At 37.8% G+C, this 23,545-nt stretch overlaps 2 protein-coding genes across 4 annotated transcripts in view; both read right to left on the bottom strand.

Annotated features, from left to right (window-relative positions):
• Positions 1-9,373, bottom strand: part of LOC133607276 (uncharacterized) — a 44,252-nt gene extending 34,879 nt beyond the window's left edge. The window contains exons 1-3 of the mRNA XM_061961762.1: positions 9,265-9,373; positions 8,961-9,208; positions 8,739-8,887 (exon numbers count right to left, since the gene is read on the bottom strand). Of these exons, the coding sequence (XP_061817746.1) occupies positions 8,739-8,887; positions 8,961-9,208; positions 9,265-9,363 (496 nt within the window). The 5' untranslated portion in view covers positions 9,364-9,373. The remainder of the gene's footprint in view (positions 1-8,738; positions 8,888-8,960; positions 9,209-9,264) is intronic.
• A 3,835-nt stretch (positions 9,374-13,208) lies between these two features.
• The window catches only part of LOC133608020 (collagenase 3-like), a 46,490-nt gene continuing 36,153 nt past the window's right edge, over positions 13,209-23,545 (bottom strand). For all 3 annotated transcript variants that reach the window (XM_061963146.1, XM_061963145.2, XM_061963144.1), the window contains 7 exons: positions 18,812-18,940; positions 17,518-17,679; positions 17,305-17,440; positions 15,103-15,236; positions 13,743-13,902; positions 13,567-13,670; positions 13,209-13,467 (listed from right to left, as the gene is read on the bottom strand). In XM_061963146.1, coding sequence (XP_061819130.1) covers positions 13,358-13,467; positions 13,567-13,670; positions 13,743-13,902; positions 15,103-15,236; positions 17,305-17,440; positions 17,518-17,679; positions 18,812-18,940 — 935 coding nt within the window. In that variant the 3' untranslated portion in view covers positions 13,209-13,357. The remainder of the gene's footprint in view (positions 13,468-13,566; positions 13,671-13,742; positions 13,903-15,102; positions 15,237-17,304; positions 17,441-17,517; positions 17,680-18,811; positions 18,941-23,545) is intronic.

The raw sequence follows: 23,545 nt of genomic DNA, 5'->3' as shown, positions 1-23,545 counted from the left end.
TGAGTCATATATTGGAATATGGGATCCATTATTTAAATTTGTTTCAACTAATAAATGAACCAAAATATGACTTATTATATCTTTGTGGAAAATGTTGGACGCGGTGTGTTGTCGGGTTTATGGGATGTGATGCAAGTGTAAGCCACTGTGACACACTATTGTTCATTTCTAATTTTTTTAGTATTTTTTTATTAAAGTTTTTAATGATGATATCAATGAGGTTTTTTTTTAATCACTGCTATTTTGAAATTGTTACTAATATTGATGCTCTTATCGATAATGTTCATTTTTGTTTCACTACATTTGGATTTGTGTGTCCTCAATTGCTCTCAATTGCTCTGTTTATTGTTGTTCTTAATGTTGCTGGGACGGGTTTGATTTTGGAATTGAATTGCATTGTTGTGTATTGTTTTGTTGATTGATTAATAAATTCATAAAAAAATTAATTTAAAAAAAAAAAAAAGTCATTATTATTGCGGTATTGTTGAATGTGCTCAAATGTACCCACACACAAAAACTGCATTTAGTTTAGATAATAATGAGTCATAAATTGGAATATTGGATCCATTATTTAAATGAGTTTTAACTATTAAATTAACCTAACATATGACTTATTTATCAATGTGGAAAATATTGGACACGATGTATTGTCAAACTTATGAGATGCGATGCAAGTGTCAGCCACTGTGACACTATTGTTCATTTTTTAAATGTTTTTATTTTATTTTTTATAAATGGCTGTGATGATAATGTCAATGAGGGATTTCTAATAACTGCTATGTTGGAATTCCTATTAATATTAAAATGTTAAAGAGTTAAAGTACCCATGATTGTCATACACACACTAGGTGTGGCGAAATTATTCTCTGCATTTGACCCATCACCCTTGATCACCCCCTGGGAGGTGAGGGGAGCAGTGAGCAGCAGCAGCGGCTGCGCCCGGGAATCATTTTGGGTGATTTAACCCCCAATTCCAACCCTTGATGCTGAGTGTCAAGCAGGGAGGTAATGGGTCCCATTTTTGTAGTCTTTGGTATGACTCGGCCGGGGTTTGAACTCACGACCTATCATTGATACTGTTGTTGATATTATTCATTTTTGTTTGACTACTTTTGGATTGTTTTGTGTCATGTTTGTGTGTCCTGTTGCTGGGCCGGGTTTGGTTTTGGAATTGGAATTGTATTATTGTATTATTGTATTATTGTGTACTATTTTGTTGGACTGATTCAAAAAATACAAAATACAAATACAAATCACTGAAATGTTGATATTTTTAAATAACTAAAATCTATAGACCCACTATTTTTCATGTTTTGTGTTTCTTATGCTTTACTGATAAGTGTTCTGACGAGTGCTGTGGTGTCCCACTCTTTCACTGGTTCTTGAACGCGCCGTAAAATATATAGTATAGTATAGTTCGATCACTCTGTTCTAAGAGAGCACAGCTTGTATAGGTTCAATGTGCACAATTGAATATCTTAGTTGCTCGGACAGCCATGTGTTACAAAAGTGTAGATTGTGGTATGCTGTTTCGTAATGGGGAAATATGTTAATGCGTCTTGTTTTCATTTTAACATTTAAGCCAGTGCGCCAGTCCGTCCGTGAGTTTATTAAAGTGCCGCCATTAATCAGGGTTTTTCCATCATTTTAATTTAAAACGGTACTAATTAATACTGTTGATCGGTACATCTCTACTTTATATAAATCTCGCTGTGATCCGTGACGGACCCTGGATTGCGTGAAAAAGCACATGTAAAAAGTCAATGAATAAAATAACAGGGCGCTCCAGATGAAATGAATGTAAACTAATTTGCTTATGATACTAATATATGACAGCGAAATCTCAGGACCACTAAAAGTTGACTATGACATATCTTTACATTTGACTGTCAGTTACACTGTTGTAGTTGTTGTATAACAATTTGGCAGGCAGCAAGAGCACAACAACACTAACGGCGAGTCTGTGCATGCAGCAGAAAACATCCATTGGCTTTTCTCCCCTCCAGGGAAAAGAGTTTGTTTATGCTTGTTGAACTGAACTGCTGATATTCCACAGACAACTTGTGAGAGCGCTCACTTTTTACAGGTTAGTTCAGAGGTTGGCAACCTTTACTATCAAGAAATCTATTCTGTCCCCTCTTGCACGGAAGACAAAAATTCATGTAGCAGCAAATCGTAGCACACCTTATAAACTTGCATTGTAGAATACAGCAAACAAATGCAGTGTGCATGATAACCAAAGACTAGGGATGTCCGATAATGGCTTTTTGCCGATATCCGATATTCCGATTTTGTCCAACTCTTTAATTACCGATACCGATATCAACCGATACCGATATCAACCGATATATACAGTCGTGGAATTAACACATTATTATGCCTAATTTAGACAACCAGGTATGGTGAAGATAAGGTACTTTAAAAAAAAAAAAAAAAAAAAAAAATAAGATAAATAAATTGAAAACATTTTCTTGAATAAAAAATAAAGTAAAACAATATAAAAACAGTTACATTGAAACTAGTAATTAATGAAAATTAGTAAAATTAACTGTTAAAGGTTAGTACTATTAGTGGACCAGCAGCACGCACAATCATGTGTGCTTACGGACTGTATCCCTTGCAGACTGTATTAATATATATTGATATATAATGTAGGAACCTGAATATTAATAACAGAAAGAAACAACCCTTTTGTGTGAATGAGTGTGAATGAGTGTGAATGAGTGTAAATGGGGGAGGGAGGTTTTTTGGGTTGGTGCACTATTTGTAAGTGTATCTTGTGTTTTTTATGTTGATTTAATAAAAAAACAAAAAACAAAAACAAAAACAAAACAAAAAAACAATACCGATAATAAAAAAACTGATACGATAATTTCCGATATTACATTTTAACGCATTTATTGGTTGATAGTATCGGCAGGCCGATATTATCGGACATCTCTACCAAAGACTATAAAAATGGGACCCATTGCCTCCCTGCTTGGCAATCAGCATCAAGGGTTGGAATTGGGGGTTAAATCACCAAAATGATTCCCGAGCGCGGCCACCGCTGCTGCTCACTGCTCTCCTCACCCCCCCATGGGGGTGGAACAAGGAGATGAAACGCAGAGAGAAATTTCACCACACCTAGTCTGTGTGTGTGACTATCAGTGCTCCTTTAACTTTAACTTTAATTATTATCCATCCATCCATCCATTTTCTACCGCTTGTCCCTTTTGGGGTCGCGGGGGGTGCTGGAGCCTATCTCAGCTGCATTCGGGCGGAACCTTTCACAAAATGCTGATTGCTTGTTTAGAAAAACTTTGTTTTTTGTCCGCTGATTTCCTGCCACATATCAAGCGTCTCGTAAACCAGCGTTGTTGGCAGTGAAAGCAGGGCCATAGGCTTTGTGTGGCCCTAAACAACATTTAGTTTGTGGCCCCATTCTTGTCTTTAATATTACTTATTTATTATTAGTACTTATTTTTATAGTAATTATAATATGTATATTTTATTATTATAATTAGTGGTCATCACCACCCCACCCTAAACCTAACATCACCTCCCCACACACCTACTAACTAAAATGCACTAAAACTAATTATTGACTTAATTTAGTTAAAACCAGCATTTTAAATCACATAAAAACCTTAAAAACCCTACAGGCACAAGACATTGATACAACGTTGTTTATACATACATGTCCTTTGAAACTGACTTTGAAACAACGTTGCAAAATAGTTCTATTTGTAAATTGAGACTATGTTGATGTCCAACGTTGGATCCACCTCGTTGTTGGAAAATGACCACATTTCAATGGTAAGATCAACGTCACAACCTGACGTTGCATAAACGTCGTCAAAAAGCATGTTGTTTCAACGTTGTATTTGCGTTGTAGATTGTTGGTTGGGAAATGACCTATATTTCAATGGTCAAATCAATGTCAGAACCCAACATTGAATAAACGTCGTCAAAAAGCATGACGTTTCAACGTTAGGTTTGAGCTGTTCAGCGTCAGGACCTCATTCAACAAGTTCTCATCGTTGTTTTAATGCCTTGTGTCTGCTGGGTATGTTCTTGCATGCAGCTTGTAATGTCTCCAATGTTTTGTATGGAAAAATGTTAATAATGTTTTTGGCTTTTTAAAGATGGAATGAACATATCTAAATAATGTGATTGCAAATCAGTTCCATCTCGCGTGTAAACACTCCCAACTAGAGATGTCCGATAATATCGGCCTGCCGATATTATCGGCCGATAAATGCGTTAAAATGTAATATCTGAAATTATCGGTATCAGTTTTTTATTATCGGTATCGTTTTTTTTTTTTGCTTGTTTTTTTTCTTTTAAATCAACATACAAAACACAAGATACGCTTACAATTAGTGCACCAACCCAAAAAACCTTCCTCCCTCATTCACACAAAAGGGTTGTTTCTTTCTGTTATTAATATTCTGGTTCCTACATTATATATCAATATATATCAATACAGTCTGCAAGGGATACAGTCCGTAAGCACACATGATTGTGCGTGCTGCTGGTCCACTAATAGTTCTAACCTTTAACAGATAATTTTACTCATTTTCATTAATTACTAGTTTCTATGTAACTGTTTTTATATTGTTTTACTTTCTTTTTTATTCAAGAAAATGTTTTTAATTTATTTATCTTATTTTATTTATTTATTTATTTTTTTAAAGTAAAGTTAAAGTACCAATGATTGTCACACACACACTAGGTGTGGCGAAATTATTCTCTGCATTTGACCCATCACCCTTGATCACCCCCTGGGAGGTGAGGGGAGCAGTGGGCAGCAGCGGTGGCTGCGCCCGGGAATCATTTTTGGTGATTTAACCCCCAATTCCAACCCTTGATGCTGAGTGCCAAGCAGGGAGGTAATGGGTCCCATTTTTATAGTCTTTGGTATGACTCGGCCGGGATTTGAACTCCCAACCTACCGATCTCAGGACGGACACTTTAACCACTAGGCCACTGATTAGGTTAGTACCTTATCTTCACCATACCTGGTTGTCCAAATAAGGCATAATAATGTGTTAATTCCACGACTGTATATATCAGTTGATATCGGTATCGGTTGATATCGGTATCGGTAATTGAAGAGTTGGACAATATCGGAATATCGGATATCGGCAAAAAGCCATTATCGGACATCCCTACTCCCAACCATCCATCATTGTATCTGACTTCTACACAGGTGCCAGTCTTCCCAACGTGATAACCAGGAAGCACAGTAGATGGCGCACTCAATGATCAGAAAGAACATAATATTCACATGTTTATGTCTTTGTTTCATCAATAATGTTTTTTATCAATAACATTCAAACCAGTGGCGTCATTACATCATTTTAGGGGGCTAAAGGCTCCCTAAAATATTCTTAATCCCCAAGAATTATTTGGTGCTAATTTTACATAAAAGTGCTGACAAAGTAGCCAGAATGTGAGTTTTAATAATAAACATGTTATTATTCAGTTACATATAATTATAAATATGTAAATTTTCCCTTTACTTCATAGCGTAAATAGAGATAGCTAATTAATAATAATAATAATAATCATAGGTGGGGATAGGTTGATTGTCCCTAGTGTGTGAATGTGAGTGTGAATGTTGTCTGTCTATCTGTGTTGGCCCTGCGACGAAGAGTGGGACAAGCAGTAGAAAATGTATGGGTGGATATTACAATGATTATTACATTTTATTTATTTTATTGTATCTACTGGGGGTTAAGCCTCCCCTGTCTTTAAAAACAAATAACGCCATGTTTTGAAGTTCAATCAAGGGTCCTTGAACGCACCACCGTTATTTGCTTTGAGACGCAAATGTGAAACTTATACATAACTTTGCCCGAAATATTGGTGGCTGTCTGTATTATTATTTCTTTGGTCAGTGGTCAACAAAATAAACAAAAGCAAACATACATCCATAAATTCATATATTGACAATTTTACAGACCGAAAGGGTTCAGGCTGCAGTTAAGCCCTTATTTTGCCTAACTTTATTAACAACACAAACACAAAATGTCGTAAAACCAGGTGACATCAGGCTCTGATCTTAGGCTTCATAGAAATGTGAAATATCCTTTACACACCATATTACCAATGCACCTTGTACACAACATAAATTGTTCAAATAAATACACAGTACAATACACTATGAACCATTTTGCATTTTGGCAAGTGGTGTAGGTTGTGTTACACATTCCTAATTTGATTCGAACAATATTATTATTGAACTTTGACATCGAAATTCATTCTATCTTAACTATCATGATGTTGTCTTTTATAGCTAAATGATTTAAATGGAGAAACACATCTTCAAATGTTTCCAAAAGCCCTCCACCCCTATACAATGTTTATGCCACAGGCCCACCCTGACTAAAAGGAATCCATCCATCCATCCATTTTCTACCGCTTATTCCCTTTGGGGTCGCGGGGGGTGCTGGAGCCTATCTCAGCTACAATCTGGCGGAAGGCGGGGTACACACTGGACAAGTCGCCACCTCATCGCAGGGCCAACACAGATAGGAATCCGTCCGTGCTGAATTAAACTATTTTTGTCTGAGATTTACATTTTTTGTCTATCCTAGGGTTTACATTCTAGACCACATTAGATAGGTACATTTCTGCCAAGTAGGGACGCTATTTATTTATTAATTTATTTATATGAATATCGTATACAATTTAGGTGGTTATAAACCCTCTACACTGGCTCAATTGGGGCGTTAAGCAACATTTAATTTTCAGCCCCCCCTCCAATGACAAATAATTGTCATACTTTTTTATTTATGTAAAACGATTTTTATAGTTGTCTAATCAAACCTGAATTAAATTGAATGCACATTTAGTTTTAAAACGAATACATGGGAATTAAATTGAACAATAATTACATTTTACCATGAATCTTTGAACCGAGTACAAGCCTAGCTCTTATGCTGTGCGCCTGGGAAAAAGTACCATCATTTTTTGAACAGTGACAGAGCAAGAAGTTGTGGTAGAATTTCATATAAAGCGCCCTGTCATTCATTAACTGACATTTTACATGCACTTTTCCACACAAAATGGGATGGATTTCGGTACCCTACACACAGAGCGTATAGCAGGGATGTGAAACTCAAGGCCCGGGGGGCAGATCTGGCCCGCCAGATCATTTTATGTAGCCCACAAAGGCCTGGAAATAATAAGTGTCAATAAAGTACTTTATCTTTTCTTACTAAATGTTTGTTCTTTCCATTTTAACAGAAAATCATGCAGGTACCGCATAACATTGCATACCTTTTAAACTTTAATATTATCCAATATAGCAAAAAATATATTATCATACTTTCCAAACATTTTATTTTGTTAAAATTCTTAAATTACTGCCTGACTTATGGTTTTAGAGCAAGTTATCCATCAAATTGTAAACTGTAAAAATGACGATACAGTTTACTGTAAGATTTGCGATGTTTTTTTTTACAGCATATTACTGTAAATTGTTTTTTTACGCGGGAAATTCTGTCGACTGAGCTGCCAGTTTTATTACTGTAAGATCTATGGTTGTTATTTTTACTGTTAATGATAAAACAGTATCACAGTTTGTTTTTTTTACGGTAAAAAATTGGCAGCTCATTTGCCAGAATAAAATAAAAACGATGGTAAAGTTTTTCCATTTACTGTAATATGTTGCAAAAAAACACTACATTTTATAGTAAATTTCTGGTGATTGAGTTGCTAGTTTTTTTACTGTAAAAAAATACAGATTTTTTTTTACAGTGTACGTAAAAAATATGTATAATCATCATCATCATCATTTCTTTTTATTCTTTTCATGAAAATGCATATATACAAGCCATACACAGTTGACACTTTCATTGTTTTTTGTTTCTTATACATTTCCATGATCAGAAAGGAGCAGATGGAAGAATACTATTCTTATATTTATCTGCCCCCTTTTTAACACAAATTATTTTAGATGACTTTATCACTGTTCCCTCCACCAACACCCGAACTCCAAAATACTTAAAATTTTCGTTTAAGCATTTTCAAAATGACACGTCCAATCAAAATCAAAAATCAGTTTGATATAATTCCAGTTGTCTCTTTTTGTAACTCTTTTTAAATTCAAAGATATTCTTGCAACTTTTTAAGCCTTTGTCTAGAGAATTCCACACTTTCACACCAGCAACAAACAAGCACATTTGCTTCAAATGTGCTTGTCAGCCATAACTACAATGTGGGCCTCAATAAAAATGAGTTTGAAAACCCTGGCATATAGGGACCAACAAAGTCAAATTCCCAAAAGTCTTAAAGTTTGGAGCCTAACTGAAATATTCTGGAAAATATGCTTTTTTTAAAAATCTAAAAAATCTAAAAAACCTCATAGATTAAAATGAAAGAGTGAAGTGAATTATATTTATATAGCGCTTTTCTCTAGTGACTCAAAGCGCTCTACATTGTGAAACCCAATATCTAAGTTACATTTTTAAACCAGTGTGGCTGGCACTCGGAGCATGTGGGTAAAGTGTCTTGCCTAAGGACACAACGGCAGTAACTAGGATGTCAGAAGCGAGGATCGAACCTGGAACCCTCAAGTTGCTGGCACGGCCACTCTACTAACCGACCTACACCGAGTCAATCTCAGTGCTTACACATTATGGACACAAAGTGCAAAGCTCAGAAAGACAGGCTTGAACTGACTTTGAACTTAATTTTTGTTTAGTTTAATTATTTTTAGGGCATTTTTCAACGTTTTTTGTACTCACATCGTCGACCAAAGGAGATCATGATGTCTGCTGTGCCGCTGTAGAGTCGAGTGAATCTAAGAGGAGTCACTTTGGCCCAAACGTCCAGAGCTTTTACTATGGAATCATCCACCTCTGACTGGGACATATCTGGTGTGTAGTTCTCTATCCTGCACGTAAAGAAAAAACAAAAAAACAAATATGAAGCACAAAGTTTTGTTAGGTGATCATGAAATCATGTACCTGTATGTCAGACTATTTTTCTGCCACTTGAGGTTGTTTCCAAAGATGGAGAATCTGGCAAAATGATTGTCAGGAACGCCACAGCGAGGCTTCTTCATCATCTCCAAGGTGTCCGCATCCAGCGTGCCTGTGATTTGTAAACCAAAGAATCTTTGCATCTCACTCAGACGCCGACTCAGCGGATTGATCCCCCGTCTGGACGGAGGGCCACTCTCCTCCGTAAGATTGAAGAACTTCTTCAGGTAACCCTGGTGAAAAAAAGATGAAAGACATGCAAAAGCAGAAACAGTGAAAGTAATCTCACCTCTGCCAGACTCTCATCTTCTGTGGGAATCTGTGATACAGGAATGCAATAAACTGCAAGAACCAAATTGAGGACAATGCACAGCCTGAAGAATGTCATCTTTTTTTGTGCTCGATGTAAATGTGAGTAGAGATCTTCTGTACGCTACTTAAATAGTGTTTGCCCGCCCAGGAGGGGAGATAAGGGGTGGGCTTGTTGAGCAACTTTGCTCTTGACTCATGGATGACCAATGGAGAAGCTGTTATTACTCATCAACTAACATACAATTAAGATACAACACATAACAACTGCAAACAAATACATGTGGAAAACATACATGACAAGAACTCTACCATTTTATCATATACCACTATACCAGTTATTTATACTGTAAAACACAATAGTTTTTTATTTGATATCTTCAAAAAGATGCTCTCATGCTGCCAGGATTTCAACATCCTATTTTTTGGGGGGGCCTTAAACATCAGATTTTGCCCCAAAAATGTTGATTTAAGTAGTTTTTTTTAGGTGTGTTTGATACAAGGAATTATCTGTGACATTTCCCTTTGTGTAACTACACTGTAATAATACAGTTTGTTAAAAATAAGTAATTAATGCAAATTATATTATTACAGTTATGTTTTTTTTTTACCAACATATTTGTAAATAGAATAAAATAATGTAAAGATGACAATTATTATATTATTGTCGTTTATGAAATACATTTGTAAATATTAATTAGATAATATTAATATTAATAAGACATGCACCTGGGGATAGGTTGATTGGCAACACTAAATTGGCCCTAGTGTGTGAATGTGAGTGTGAATGTTGTCTATCTGTGTTGGCCCTGTGATGAGGTGGCGACTTGTCTAGGGTGTACCCCGCCTTCCGCCCGATTGTAGCTGAGATAGGCTCCAGCGCCCCCCGCGACCCCGAAGGGAATAAGCGGTAGAAAATGGATGGATGGATGGATGATAATTATTATAATAATTAAAATGTTTTTGTTCCAAAATATTTGTTAGTAAAAAATAATGACAACAAAAATATCACTATTATTCATTAGACTAACTTTCAATTCATTAATAAACATTCATTTAATAATGGTAATACAATTTGTAATAATCATAATGTTTTTTTTTTCCAAAATATTTTTAATAATAATAATCTTTTTTTTAAATTCATATATACAAATAATTACTTATTAAGACGTAATAATATCCATCCATCCATCCATCCATCCATCTTCTTCCGCCTATCCGTGTCAGGTGCTGCGTTGTGGAAGATGACAAAATTATAAAATGCAGACGAACGAGGTGGCAGCATGCCGTAAAAAGGGGATTTATTGATTAAACAAAGAAAACAACAAAAAAAGCAAGGGAAGTTCTCTGAACGAACAGACTATGAGGGAGACAAAACCAAAATGCTGGAACACAGCAAAAACACTTACTAGGACGGTGGAGTAGACGGCGTCCACAAAGTATGAGCGTACTAGAGCACTGCATCGAACAAATCCTCAACAGACACCAGTGAATCGTGAACAATGTCCGACAAACCAATGGTGTCGCAGGCTCAACTTAAATACTGCTAATTGAAAACAGAAAACAGGTGAGGGGAAAAGTGCTCAAAGGCAGGCATAAAGCTGCTGCAGGAAAGGGAAAAACAGGAAGTGAAAAACCACAAAATAAGAGCGCAAGACAGGAACTAAAACTACATCCATAAAATCACCAAGAAACTCAAAATAAGGCACGGCGTGGTGTGACAAGCCGTGATAATCCGAGGTCGGGTCGCGGGGGCAGTAGCCTAAGCAGAGAGGCCCAGACGACTGTCACCCTGCTCAGTGGCCTTGTGGTTAGAGTGTCCGCTCTGAGATCGGTAGGTCGTGAGTTCAAACCCCGGCTGAGTCATACCAAAGACTATAAAAATGGGACCCATTACCTCCCTGCTTGGCACTCCGCATCAAGGGTTGGAATTGAGAGTTAAATCACCAAAATGATTCCCAAGCGCAGCCACTGCTGCTGCTCACTGCTCCCCTCATCTACCAGGGGGTGGAACAAGTTGATGGGTCAAATGCAGAGGATAATTTCACCACACCTGGTGTGTGTGTGACTATCAGTCATACTTTAACTTTAACCCCAGCCACATCGTCCAGCTCTTCCCGGGGGATCCCGAGGCCTTCTCAGGCCAGCCGGGAGACATTGTTTCCCCAAAGTGTCCTGGGTTTTTTCCCGTGGCCTCCTACGGGTCGGACTTGCCCTAAACACCTCCCCAAGCAGGCAATCGGGGGGCATCCTGACCAGTTGCCCGGGCACCTTATCTGGCTCCTCTCGATGTGGAGGAGCAGCTGCTTTACTTTGAGCTCTCACCCTATCTCTAAGGGAGAGCCCCGCCACCCGACGAAGGAATTTCCTTTCGGCCGCTTGTACCCGTGATCTTGTCCTTTCGGTCATAACCCATGACCATAGGTGAAGATAGGAATGTAGATTGGCCGGTAAATTGAGACCTTTGCCTTCCGGCTCAGCTCCTTCTTCACCACAACGGATCGATGCAGAATTAGCATCCCTGCAGACGCTGCACCGATCCGCAGTCGATCCCACGATCCACTCTTCCCTCACTCATGAACAAGACTCTAAGGTACTTGAACTTCTCCAGTTGGGGCAAGATCTCCTCCCCAACCCGGAGATGGCACTCCACTCTTTTCCGGGCGAGAACCATGGACTAATGGTCATTAGTAATTTTTGCGAGAGATGTCTCCGTAGTGATTTGCCCTGAAACCGGACTGAAAGGGTTCAGAGAGATTGTTAGATGCTAAGTCTTCAATTATTTCGAGAATTTTTGAGATAAGGGGAGGTGGGACATCCCTAGTGTTCGGGAGGGACACTGCGACTGGAATTAGGGGTAGTTCACATATACTGTGACCTTACGTAAATAGGACAAACTACTTACATGTAAAGTATGCATGTTAACATAGTCCTTGTCTTGTTCAGGCCTTGAGCTACTGCCCCGCCTTAAAATATTGTGGCATGAAGTGTCTTGTCAAAGTCCATTTGGCCACCCAAGCAACATTTCTACTTGACTTAGGTGCGGCAGCGCAGTTATGTAATAATATTCTATCAAATAGAAGACAGACAAAACAGGAGAAAAAAATATTCAGTCTAAGCCTGGGCCCCTGGAAACATAAAAAAAACCCCATTAAGTATTTTTGTGTTTGCTGATGCAAGGTCTGTGTCATGTCTGTGATCATGTTTTGTTTAGTTATGTTTTGCTTGGTTTTTGGACCCTTTTTACTTCCTGTCTTCACTCCCTTGCTTTGTCACCATAGTAACCATTAGTTTCACCTGGTTCACATCCTCATGTCACGCACCTGTCTCACGTTTTCACATTTTGAGTCACGCACCTGTTTTCACTAATCATGTCACCAGTATTTAAGCTTGTTGTTGCCAGGCAGTCGGCCTGGTGACATTATCCTATCTTACCCCTGACATTCTGGATTTGCTCTGTGCTGACTTATTTCATGCTTGTATTCCATGCCATAGTTTTCATGCATTTCACGTCACAGTAAGTGTAGTTTTTCTTGTCCATAGTTTCTGTCTAAGTGTTTTTTGTTTCTTAGCCAAGTTTATCCTTTAGCCTTTGTACGCGCCTTTTGTTTGCACCCTTTTTTTGTAGTTTAGAGTTAAAAATAAATCATGTACTCACATTCACGCCTTGCCCGCACCAACTTTCCTTTGCATTCCGGGAAAACAAAACCCCCCAAGATCCACGTTTTGACAGTCTGGTGCAAAACAGTTCTGTACTGTTCGATTTTATTTTGCCCATTTATAACTAAAAAAAAACCACAATTATATCGAAATTATATATTGTCTGCATATATGTTTAATTGAAGGACCTCCAGTTTATTCATTAATGGGAAATTGGACAAAACATTTTGTTTTGTAAAAAATGAACCCACAAGGAAATGAATGTATTGTATGAATATTTTATTTGGCACAGCATATGTTCATCAATGCATTGTGACATACAATCCTGGTGCTTCATAAATAATGTTGGATGGATACAGCGATAAGAGTGATTTGTAATTTAACAAATACAACATTACACATTAGGAAGTAGTTTAGAAGTTAGAGCAAGGCAAGAAGTAGTTGTTTCCCAGAACTCGGAAAAACGTCCCCGTGCTTAGGCTGTACTCAAACATGTGATTTCCACTGTAGATGTAAGTAAAACCTGGAAAACAGAGGGTTTTTTTAGTATTCATATTCACAAAAGAGAATTATACACAATGTTTGTTAGTAAAATAATATTAATACTGATTATCATGATCACCTTTGTACTGGAAAGCTGCCGTCACCTTCCCCGCCAGACCAGAAAAAGTCTCATAAACAGGTTTGGGGAATCCCTCGTCCATCGTCTTCCTGGCCTCATCGTATCTTTAAGACACAAACAACAATGTTATTCCTGTTTTTTAACCAACCAATGTTGGAGCCACCATGAGAGCATACCTGTAGTAGGATTTGCCAACAAAGAACAAAGACTTCCCAGATTCCTCATCGTACAAAACTGCATCCACTTTTTTCACGCTTTTGGGCAAACCAAAATGTGATAATGTCCTCGGATAACTTTGAACAAGGTCGTAGCCTCGGAAAGACCACACTTGATTACCTGCAGCAAGAAAGGGGAATACACATCAGATATTATGTCGTGAAAATGGGTTCCGTCAAGAGATTAGGGGTACATATTGAAAATGGTTCCCATTGGGATATTAGGGGCACATAATGAAAATGTGTTTTTTGTCGAGAAATTAATTATACATAATACAATTACTTTCCATCAGGAGATTAAGAGCACATATTTCAATTGGTTTTCGTTGGGAAATAAAGGGAACATATCGATAATGTTTTATGTTGGGAGAATATGGGCACATTGAAAATTGTTTTCGTTGGGAGATTCAGGAAACATATTGAAAATGTCTAATGTTGGATGATTAAGGGCACATATTCAAAATGTTTTTTTTCGGGAGATTCAGGGCACATATTGAAAATGTTTTTTGTCGGAAAATTAAGGGCACATATTAAACATTGTTTCTGTCAGGAGATTAAGGGAACATGTTTAAAATGGGTACTGTCAGGAGGATAAGGGCACATCAGATATTATATTAACTATTGAAAAGTGGTTCCATCGGGAGATTAGGGTAACTGTCGGGATATTAGGGCAACATCATAGATGATAATGTTTATTGAAAATAGGTTCCGTTCATAGATTAAAGGCACATCAAGGATTATATCACATATCTAAAATGGGTTCTGTCGTGAGATTAAGGGCACATCAGCGATCACATTACCTATTGAAAAGTAGTTACATCGGGAGATTGAAGGTACATATTGAAAACTGTTTCCGACAGGAGATTAAGGGCACATCAGAGATAATGTTATGTATATAAAATGGTTTCTTTTGGGAGATTAAGGGCATATTGGAGATTACATTATGTATTCGAAATGGGTTCCATCAGGACATTAATATTATGTATTGAACATGGGTTCCATTGGGAGATTAGGGGCACATCAGAGATTGTATTACCTATTAAATATAGTTTACGCCAGGAGATTAAGGGCACATCAGAGAATACATTATGCATTTAAAAGAGGTCTTTTTGGAAGGTAAGGGCACATCAGAGATGATATTTAAAAAATGGGTTGTGTAGGGAGTTTAACGGCACACATTAAAAATTGTTTTCTTTGTGACCTTAAGGGTGCATTATAGAGGATATTGAGGATTGAAAATGGGTTGGGTGGGGAGATTAAGGGCACACTTGCTCTAAGAAATTCCAACTAGGCAAGGTGATTTAACTTAATTGACACATACCTTTAAAAAGGAAAATATTCCCTGAATCTTTGTTCTCGTAAGCAGCATCAACTTTGTTGGGGGCGTTGGGCCACAAGTTTGTGATGAAACTCTGCTGAGGTGTTCTGCTCTGAGGATGAACTCGCCATAAGAACCTGACAGCACACAAAGACATCAATCAGCATTATTAGATGTAACAATACATGCAAAGTAGGGTTGCGCGATATTCACGATATACGATAAAAATGATATACATTTGGTCTAAGATAGAGCTTTTAGTATGCTGGTTATATTGTGATACACTGCAAAAAGTCAGTGTTTAAAAACAAGAAAAAAAAATACAAAAATGCGGGGTTTTTTATTTGAACTGAGCAAAATTATCTGCCAATAGAACAAGAAAATTCGGCTTGTCAAGACTTTCCAAAACAAGTAAAATGAGCTAACCTTAATGAACCCAAAAATACCTTAAAATAAGTATATTCACACTAATAACAAGTGCATTTTTCTTGGTAGAAAAAAAAGAGAGACCTTTTTGCTCAATATGTTGAAAAATATTCTTAAATTAAGTAAATGCATGATTTTTTTTTTCATGTTTGAAGTAAGAAATGATTACTTTAAAAAAGTAGTTTTATACTTGTGAGTGTTGATGACACAGCTTTGCAACAGTTGATATTCTAGTTTCAAGCATGTTTTACTTAATATAGTTCATCAAATCTCAGCAACAAGCTGTTATATCTTACTAAGATAATTTAGGACCAAAACCCTTAAAACAAGTAAAACACTCTAACATAAAATCTGCTTAGTGAGAAGAATTATCTTATCAGACAGAAAATAAGCAAATATCAGCCTTATTTGAGATATTTCATCTTACTTAGATTTCAGTTTTTGCAGTGTGATACTACTTCTTGATGGAACAGTCAAGCTCTGTTGACAGGGACAAGTCCTCCATACAATGTCACATCCTCGCTAGCGAGCTAATGTCCCTTCACAGTGCGAAGCTGCTTCTAAATCACTAATCTTCGCCTCCATGGTGGCAAAACTAGTTTCTTACAAGTACATTATCACTGGAGGACAAAGAATAGCTAAACATTTTACACTACACACCGTAGGAGGATACAAAAAACATTGCTAACTGCTAAGATAGAGTTCTTTAATGTAAACAGAGGTAGGCGGATTGATACAAATATACAAATATCGACGGTAATGACACCAAGTATAGTAACAGTATGGTCGATACTAGAGATATTTTTCATCTTCACAAAATCGTTTTTTGTCGCTTTTGTTATTGCTACAAACTCAAGAAATAAGTACTTTTAGCTTTGGTTTAATTATTTTCCTGTATAGCTATTGAAATGGGACTCTTACAACAACTCACGATTTGATTCCGATTTTCGGTGTGACGATTCAATTCAGAATCGATTCCAGATTCAGCCCGATTCTCGATTCAAATCAATTCTCACGTTATAGTATTTGGTATATAAATGAGAGTAAAGACTTGACTTGAAGACAGGTTGCAAAGGTTCGTCTTAGATGCTGACGTACTGTATGACGTATATATGTAGTGAGTAAGCGAGGAGTTTGCCTAAAAAAGCTTTTTTTTATGTTTGTAAATAAATAAAGAAAAAACTAAAATTATTAAATAAAAATTGAAAATTATTGTTTTAGAATCATGATGATTTCTGTCACCCCTAATATTGACTTTATTGTACTATTTGTACTCGAAAAAAGGAAATAAAGAGATGCTTTGAATATTTAATTGATATTGTTACACCACCATCCTGTGTTTTTGTCCGATTATAATTGTGATTAAAAGTGGAATCATTCATTATTATTGAAAATTTCAAATACCGGTACCAGTATCAGTGTTGGTATGGTCGATACTGACCGTGTAACTACTTGGTATTGGATTGATACCCAAATTTGTAGTATCGCTCAAAAGAAATGTAAAGTATCCAAACAACAGAAAAATAAATGCCTAAACAGAAAGTAACCAACTATTAACAGAAAATTAGCAAGTATATTAATAATAGCTTTGAGAAATTAATACAACTGGAAATTACGCAATATGTTACTGCATACATCAGCAGACAGCTTTTTAAGGTGTTTTGAAATGGTTCAATTATCATTTACAAGCTAAATAATATACTGTGATATCACAAGAAGCTGCAATCTGTGCTGTATCGCGATATAGATTTTAGGCCATACTGCCAGCTTTGGTGATACCTGTCTTTGAAGAAGAGCATCTCTCCCCGCAGGGTGGCTACAGCATCCAGCACCATGCTGGTGTCACAGGCATCAGGAGTGCTGGGGGGTTGAGGTTCATCAGGGTTCGTATCGGGATCCACATCAGTATTCACACCTGGTAATTAAATAAGTCTGTTACTGGAGGGTGGTAGAAATACCATGCAGGCTACAAAGCAGTGAGGTGGGACATACCGTAAAGCGATTGGATGCCATTGATGTCGTCCCGCGGCAGGCGGAAGCTCTTGGGGTTGGTGTACGAATATATGGGGTACATGAGGGCACCGGGGTCTTGAGAATGAGACAAGCCCAGGGAGTGACCAAACTCATGGGCCGCCACCAGGAAGAGCACATATCCTGCAGCACATGGTAACAAAAATAGAAATACGTTGAACAAAAACTGTATATGACGGATGGTCATTGTATTCTCAGGGACCCTCTATCCATCAAAATTGGACTGTTCAGTTTGTATTAGAAGACATTTCGCCTCTCCTCCAGGCAGGCTTCATAAAGAGTAAATTTAAGCTTAGTGTATTTAATGCATATCTTAACCAACAGTGCTCCATCTGCATGTAAAGCAAAGACCCCTGTCTTACTATTACTATTATTGTCTGACGTCTGCTCTGTTGTCCACAAACTGCAGACATTCACGGTTGAAAGTCGATCGTAGACTTTAGTTCATGTTCCAACATTGATTAGGCACACTTTGGGTTAGAACATGGAGTGACTGTTGAGCGCGATCTATTGCGGGGATTTTGTTGGTGAATGAGTCAATGGTAGGTAATTAATAAGTGACTGAATTAATCTCTGTTATATAAACAAGGGAGTGACGATGCAAGGAGATAGCTGATAGTTGCGTTGCGTTTGAGTGCTGCAGGGACAAATTCGATTTGGCAAGGAATTTGACAAAGTTGTGAGACAGCGCATAATTAGCAGGGGATTAGTTTGATCGCAACATCGGGAAAATCCTGGAGGGACTGTGTAAAGATGCAAAGGAGCAACACCTTGGTCAATGCCAAAAGCTGACATTAGAACGTCAGCATTGAGATCATTTGTGAGAAAACAATCACTTAAAATGACTTTTAACAGCACAAAGTCAATCATGCTTCTTCTGTGAGCCTCAACGGATGAATACTGCAAAACATCTTCTAAGACAAATTGAACAGTCGGGCTTAAGATTGTATTCCTATTCTTGTGTTGACGATGAGATTCAGAATCGTTTCTCAATTTTCAATTCAAACTAATTTTCACAATGTATTAATAGGTATACACATTTAAAAAAAAACATTTTCAAAAACAGTTTACAGGTTACCAAAGTTCCTTTAAGCTGCTGATGTTTGACGTAAATACGCAGTGAGTAGATTGCCTGAATAAATGTGAGTTGGGGGTTTTTACGCACCTTTACTGAAAAAAAAAAAAAACCCAGTTGCGATGGACTGAATGGCCCGAGAACTGGAAAGGAAATTACTCCCAACTTTAAACAACTTACCGGAATTGGAGCGAAATGTAAAAGTCTCGTCATCGTCAAAGTGAGCGTCTCCCCCGATGCCAGGAGCCGGAGCGAAGGCGTGGGCGAGAGTTCCATCGGGACCGTCAAAAGGGTAAAAATCACCATGCGCTGTTTATAAATCAAAGCAATCGATTAAATCATTGTAGCTAAGTCCACTGTGTGATTCATGCAGTTACAGAATAACTGAACAGGAAGATCCTTCTGAAAAACTTTTAGGACATTTTTGGGAATTTCCCAACCCTAGTCAGCAGAGATGAAGATAAAGACCCCCTTTGTCCTCAAGGTCAGACACGCAAAGCAATGAGCTTAACTACATGCACTAGCATGCTTCTTTGTTGAGCAATGTGTGCTATGTAACAACCGTACAATAACAAAGTGAAAAATGCCACTCAAATGCACCCCTGGCAATATCCCAAGTAAACAATGTCTGAAACATGCTGGCATAGCCATCGACGCCACTCTCACAAAACAAGTGACAATGTGATATGAGATGTTCACACGCAAACGTAGAACAACTTTGATTAGAAAAAACATTGCACGCCAATTTAAACTGTTATGTGTTTATTCTAGGGCTGTCAAAGTCAACATGTTCACGCTTGAGATGAATCACAACAAAATTATTTCATTATTCCGGATAGGCTCCAGCACTCCATGTGACCCCATAAGGGACAAGCGGTAGAAAATGGATGGATAATAATAATGTATTTAGACCTGAATGGTTATTAAGGGTTGTAGTACAGTCAGTGATCAGGTCAGCAAAGATGAGTGAGGAGACTTTTGACGCATTTTACTTCAAAATAAACACTGACAGTACTTTAGATAAAACTGTTTTTAGCATTAAAGTAATACATTTAAAACATTTTCCTATAAGGCTTTCTGTCAATGAAATTGCAAATGTGTCCAAATACTGTGGTCTTTTTTTTACAGTTAATATAATGTATGCACAGTAGTAATTTACTGTGATTTATCACAATTAATCACGATGCAAAAGTGTGATTAATCTAATTAGATAGTTAGAACCAACACTACAATAAATCTATACTCACAATAAAGTTTTCGTACCATAACGGACTTTGGTTCGATTCATATCGTATGTGCACAATATGTATTATCTATTACTAAATTTACATTTTCATTGTAGTTTACTTTTGTTGCTGTATGTAAATTGGCTCTGTGCTCTTTGATGTCCTCCTTTTCAATGTTTCCTTCTTGTTTTCGTTTGGGTTTTTTACCTTTTGGTTTAAACCACTTCTGGACCCTGCAACAGGGCACTTTTGTGACTTTTGTGCTGCTTTTATTACTTTTTTGCGGACTTTTTGAATCTTCACTCCAACCACTAAATTTCCATATTTTAGGATAAATAAAAACATATCCCACCCTACACTATCCTATCCTGCATACCTTACAGCAGGGGTCTCAAACTCAATTTACCTGGGGGCCACTGGATGCAGAAACTGGGTGAGGCTGGGCCGCAAGAAAAGATTTCTTTAAAAAATCTAACATGCACTTTTGAATGAATTCACCTTCTTTGAATGGCTATCCCGCCCTAGCAACATACTTGCCAACCCTCCCAAATTTCAGTGCCCCTCCCGACAATCTCCCGGGGCAACCATTCCCCCGAATTCCTCCCGATTTTCACCCAGACAACAATATTAAGGGCGTGCCGTGATAGCACTGCCTTTAACGTCCTCTACAACCTATCGTCGCGTCCGCTTTTTCACCATACAAACAGCGTGCCAGTCCAGTCACATGTTGTATTTGGCTTCTGCAGACACACGTAAGTGACTGCAAGGCATACTTGGTCAACAGCCATACAGGTCACCCTGAGGGTGGCCGTATAAACAACTTTATCACTGTTACAAATATGTGCCACACTGTGAATCCACACCAAACCAGAATGACAAACACATTTCGGGAGAACATTCGCACCGTAACACAACATAAACACAACATAACAAATACCCAGAAAACCTTGCAGTCCTAACTCGGGGCGAGGCGGGGTGCGGGGGGTGTATATTGTAGCCCGGAAGAGATAGGGCTGCATGGGATTCTGGGTATTTGTTCTGTTGTGTTTATGTTGTGTTACGGTGCGGATGTTCTCCCGAAATGTGTTTGTCATTCTTGTTTGGTGTGGGTTCACAGTGTGGCACATATTTGTAACAGTGATAAAGTTGTTTATACGACCACCCTCAGTGTGACCTGTATGGCTGTTGATCAAGTATGTCTTGCAGTCACTTAGATGTGTGTACAGAAGCCAAATACAACATGTGACTGGGCTGGCACGCTGTTTGTACAGGCTGTAGAGGATGCTAAAGGCAGTGCCGTCACGGCACGCCCTTAATACTGTTGTCTGGGTGAAAATAGGCAGAAATTCGGGAGAATGGTTGCCCCTGGAGATTTCCGGGAGTCTACCGGAAAAATCGTGAGGGTTTACAAGTATGACGCTGTCAAGCGCCATTCATATAAAACTCGCGGGCCGCACTAACATTACATTTTCATATTAAGGTGCGGGCCGCAAAATAACGTCTCGCGGGCCGCAATTGGCCCGCGGGCAACGTGTTTGAGACCCCTGCCTTACAGTATGTTCGTGTTAAGACATGTTTACCTCTTATGTTTTCTTCTACTTTTTCGCTGCAATTTCCCTGACTTTGTGGATTATTTCCAGTTCCATTTTGAGTCATTGTGATGATTTATTTTGCAAGATGGTTGCTGTCCTTAATTACTCGCAAGAGTAGCGATTGCATTAATTAAGTGACATGTCGAAATTACGAATTCAAATTTACAGTAGCTGTGGGATTTTGGGATTATTGATAATCATGTTATGATATGCGTTGGTTATCATTAAAAAGGGGTATTTTAAAATTAAATTGGATCTCAGCAGTCTGATATGATACCAACAACAGAGCCCTGAGTATTGTCCGATATCGTGATTGATCCAATATGATATCTGCAAGAATTATACATACTTTAATTATTTTGCAGTGTGGAATGTTAGAAAAGGTTTGATCAAATTCAATCAGTCAAACAGACAACCACTCTAGGTATGAGAAACTCTAACCTATTTAATATTAACCCTGTAGAATAGACTTACAGTATGCTGTTTTTAAGTTGAAGTGGAGTAGTAATTGATTTTTTGGCAACCACTAGTGGCAACATTTGTTAATGGATACTGCCTAGGACACTTTGTATATGTAAGTAATATACAATTATCATTATTTGAAGTGAAGTGTGAAGTAAATTATATTTATATAGCGCTTTTCTCTAGTGACTCAAAGCGCTTTACATAGTGAAACCCAATATCTAAGTTACATTTAAACCAGTGTGGGTGGCACTGGGAGCAGGTGGGTAAAGTGTCTTGCCCAAGGACACAACGGCAGTGACTAGGATGGCGGGAGCAGGGATCGAACCCGGAACCCTCAAGTTGCTGGCACAGCCGCTCTACCAACCGAGCTATACTGCCCCATTTGATACTTGTTTATATTGACAAATGTGCTGTTTTAGACTGCAATATTGTTCAATGAAGGACACGTATGACGTACTGTATGTCTAGCTTGTGTGCTATTTTGTGTCTAGCTGTGGTGTAGCTGCTAGCTCCTACTAGACTATATAGCCTACCATGTTTACCTTTTGTGAGTGACTTTGACTTAAACAGAAGAAAAGACCAACCTTGTGTGCTTATAGGAGTACATTTTTATGTTAACTGGCTGTCTGGCTCTGCACAGGTAAACACACTTATGCACGAATGATATACATGCAAATCTAAAGATATAACTAAATATGTTACGCCCCTTTTAGTTGCATGCCTATATTTATGCATATATGCTTAAAAACAAGGGCACAGGCAATAATATTTCATAAGTAAGATTTTTTAGAATATTTGTGTATTACGAGCACTTGGTTTTTACGTTGTCAATAAAGTAAAACACATGAAGATTGATTGTGGAATAAGTAAGTTATGATATGTTTTCAATTGTATTGCATTGCCATTAATGGAAATGTGGCCCCCGCTAAGACGGCCGCCTTATAAGTGCGTCGGTTAACATGGGTGTTACAGTATATGTAGTTATATCTACATATGTGCTAGTTTATAACTTGCAACTTGCTGGGTAACATACAGTTAGGGAAATTTGAGTGTGGGTTTCCGGGAAAGATGCACAGCTCCACACGTTTCTCTTTAATAAAATACAGCATAAATATAGTGTAAAGGGCAAATCTGCATTCTCCTATTGGCCGACATGCTTGGATTGCACAGCCTTTTTATACCGCGTGGTATAGCTCGTTTGGTAGAACAGCCGTGCCAGCAACTTGAGGGTTCCAGGTTCGATCCCCGCTTCCGCCATCCCAGTCACTTCCGTTGTGTCCTTGGGCAAGACGCTTTACCCACCTGATCCCAGTGCCACCCACACTGGTTTAAATGTAACTTAGATATTGGGTTATAAATAATAATATAAATATAATTCACTTCATCTTTTCCGTTTTGTTTTTTTTAAATGTATTTTGAGAAAATGTGTATATTTGTTTTATGTTTTACAGGCCACATCTTTAATATAAAACATACATGTTTTTTAGAGATTTTTTTATTTTATTTGGGGAAAAATGTTTACTTTTTTTTTATGTTTTTTGGGTCAATGTTTTGTGAGTTAAATTTTTCTGGGAAAACAAAATATTTTCCCAAAGTTTCTTCTTTTTACCAGCTCAGACTTTTGGAGTTTT

Source organism: Nerophis lumbriciformis, linkage group LG09, assembly GCF_033978685.3.
Source record: "Nerophis lumbriciformis linkage group LG09, RoL_Nlum_v2.1, whole genome shotgun sequence".
NCBI lineage: Eukaryota > Metazoa > Chordata > Actinopteri > Syngnathiformes > Syngnathidae > Nerophis > Nerophis lumbriciformis.
The sequence above is the reverse complement of the archived record's forward strand: the minus strand, read 5'-3'. Positions and strand labels throughout refer to the sequence as shown.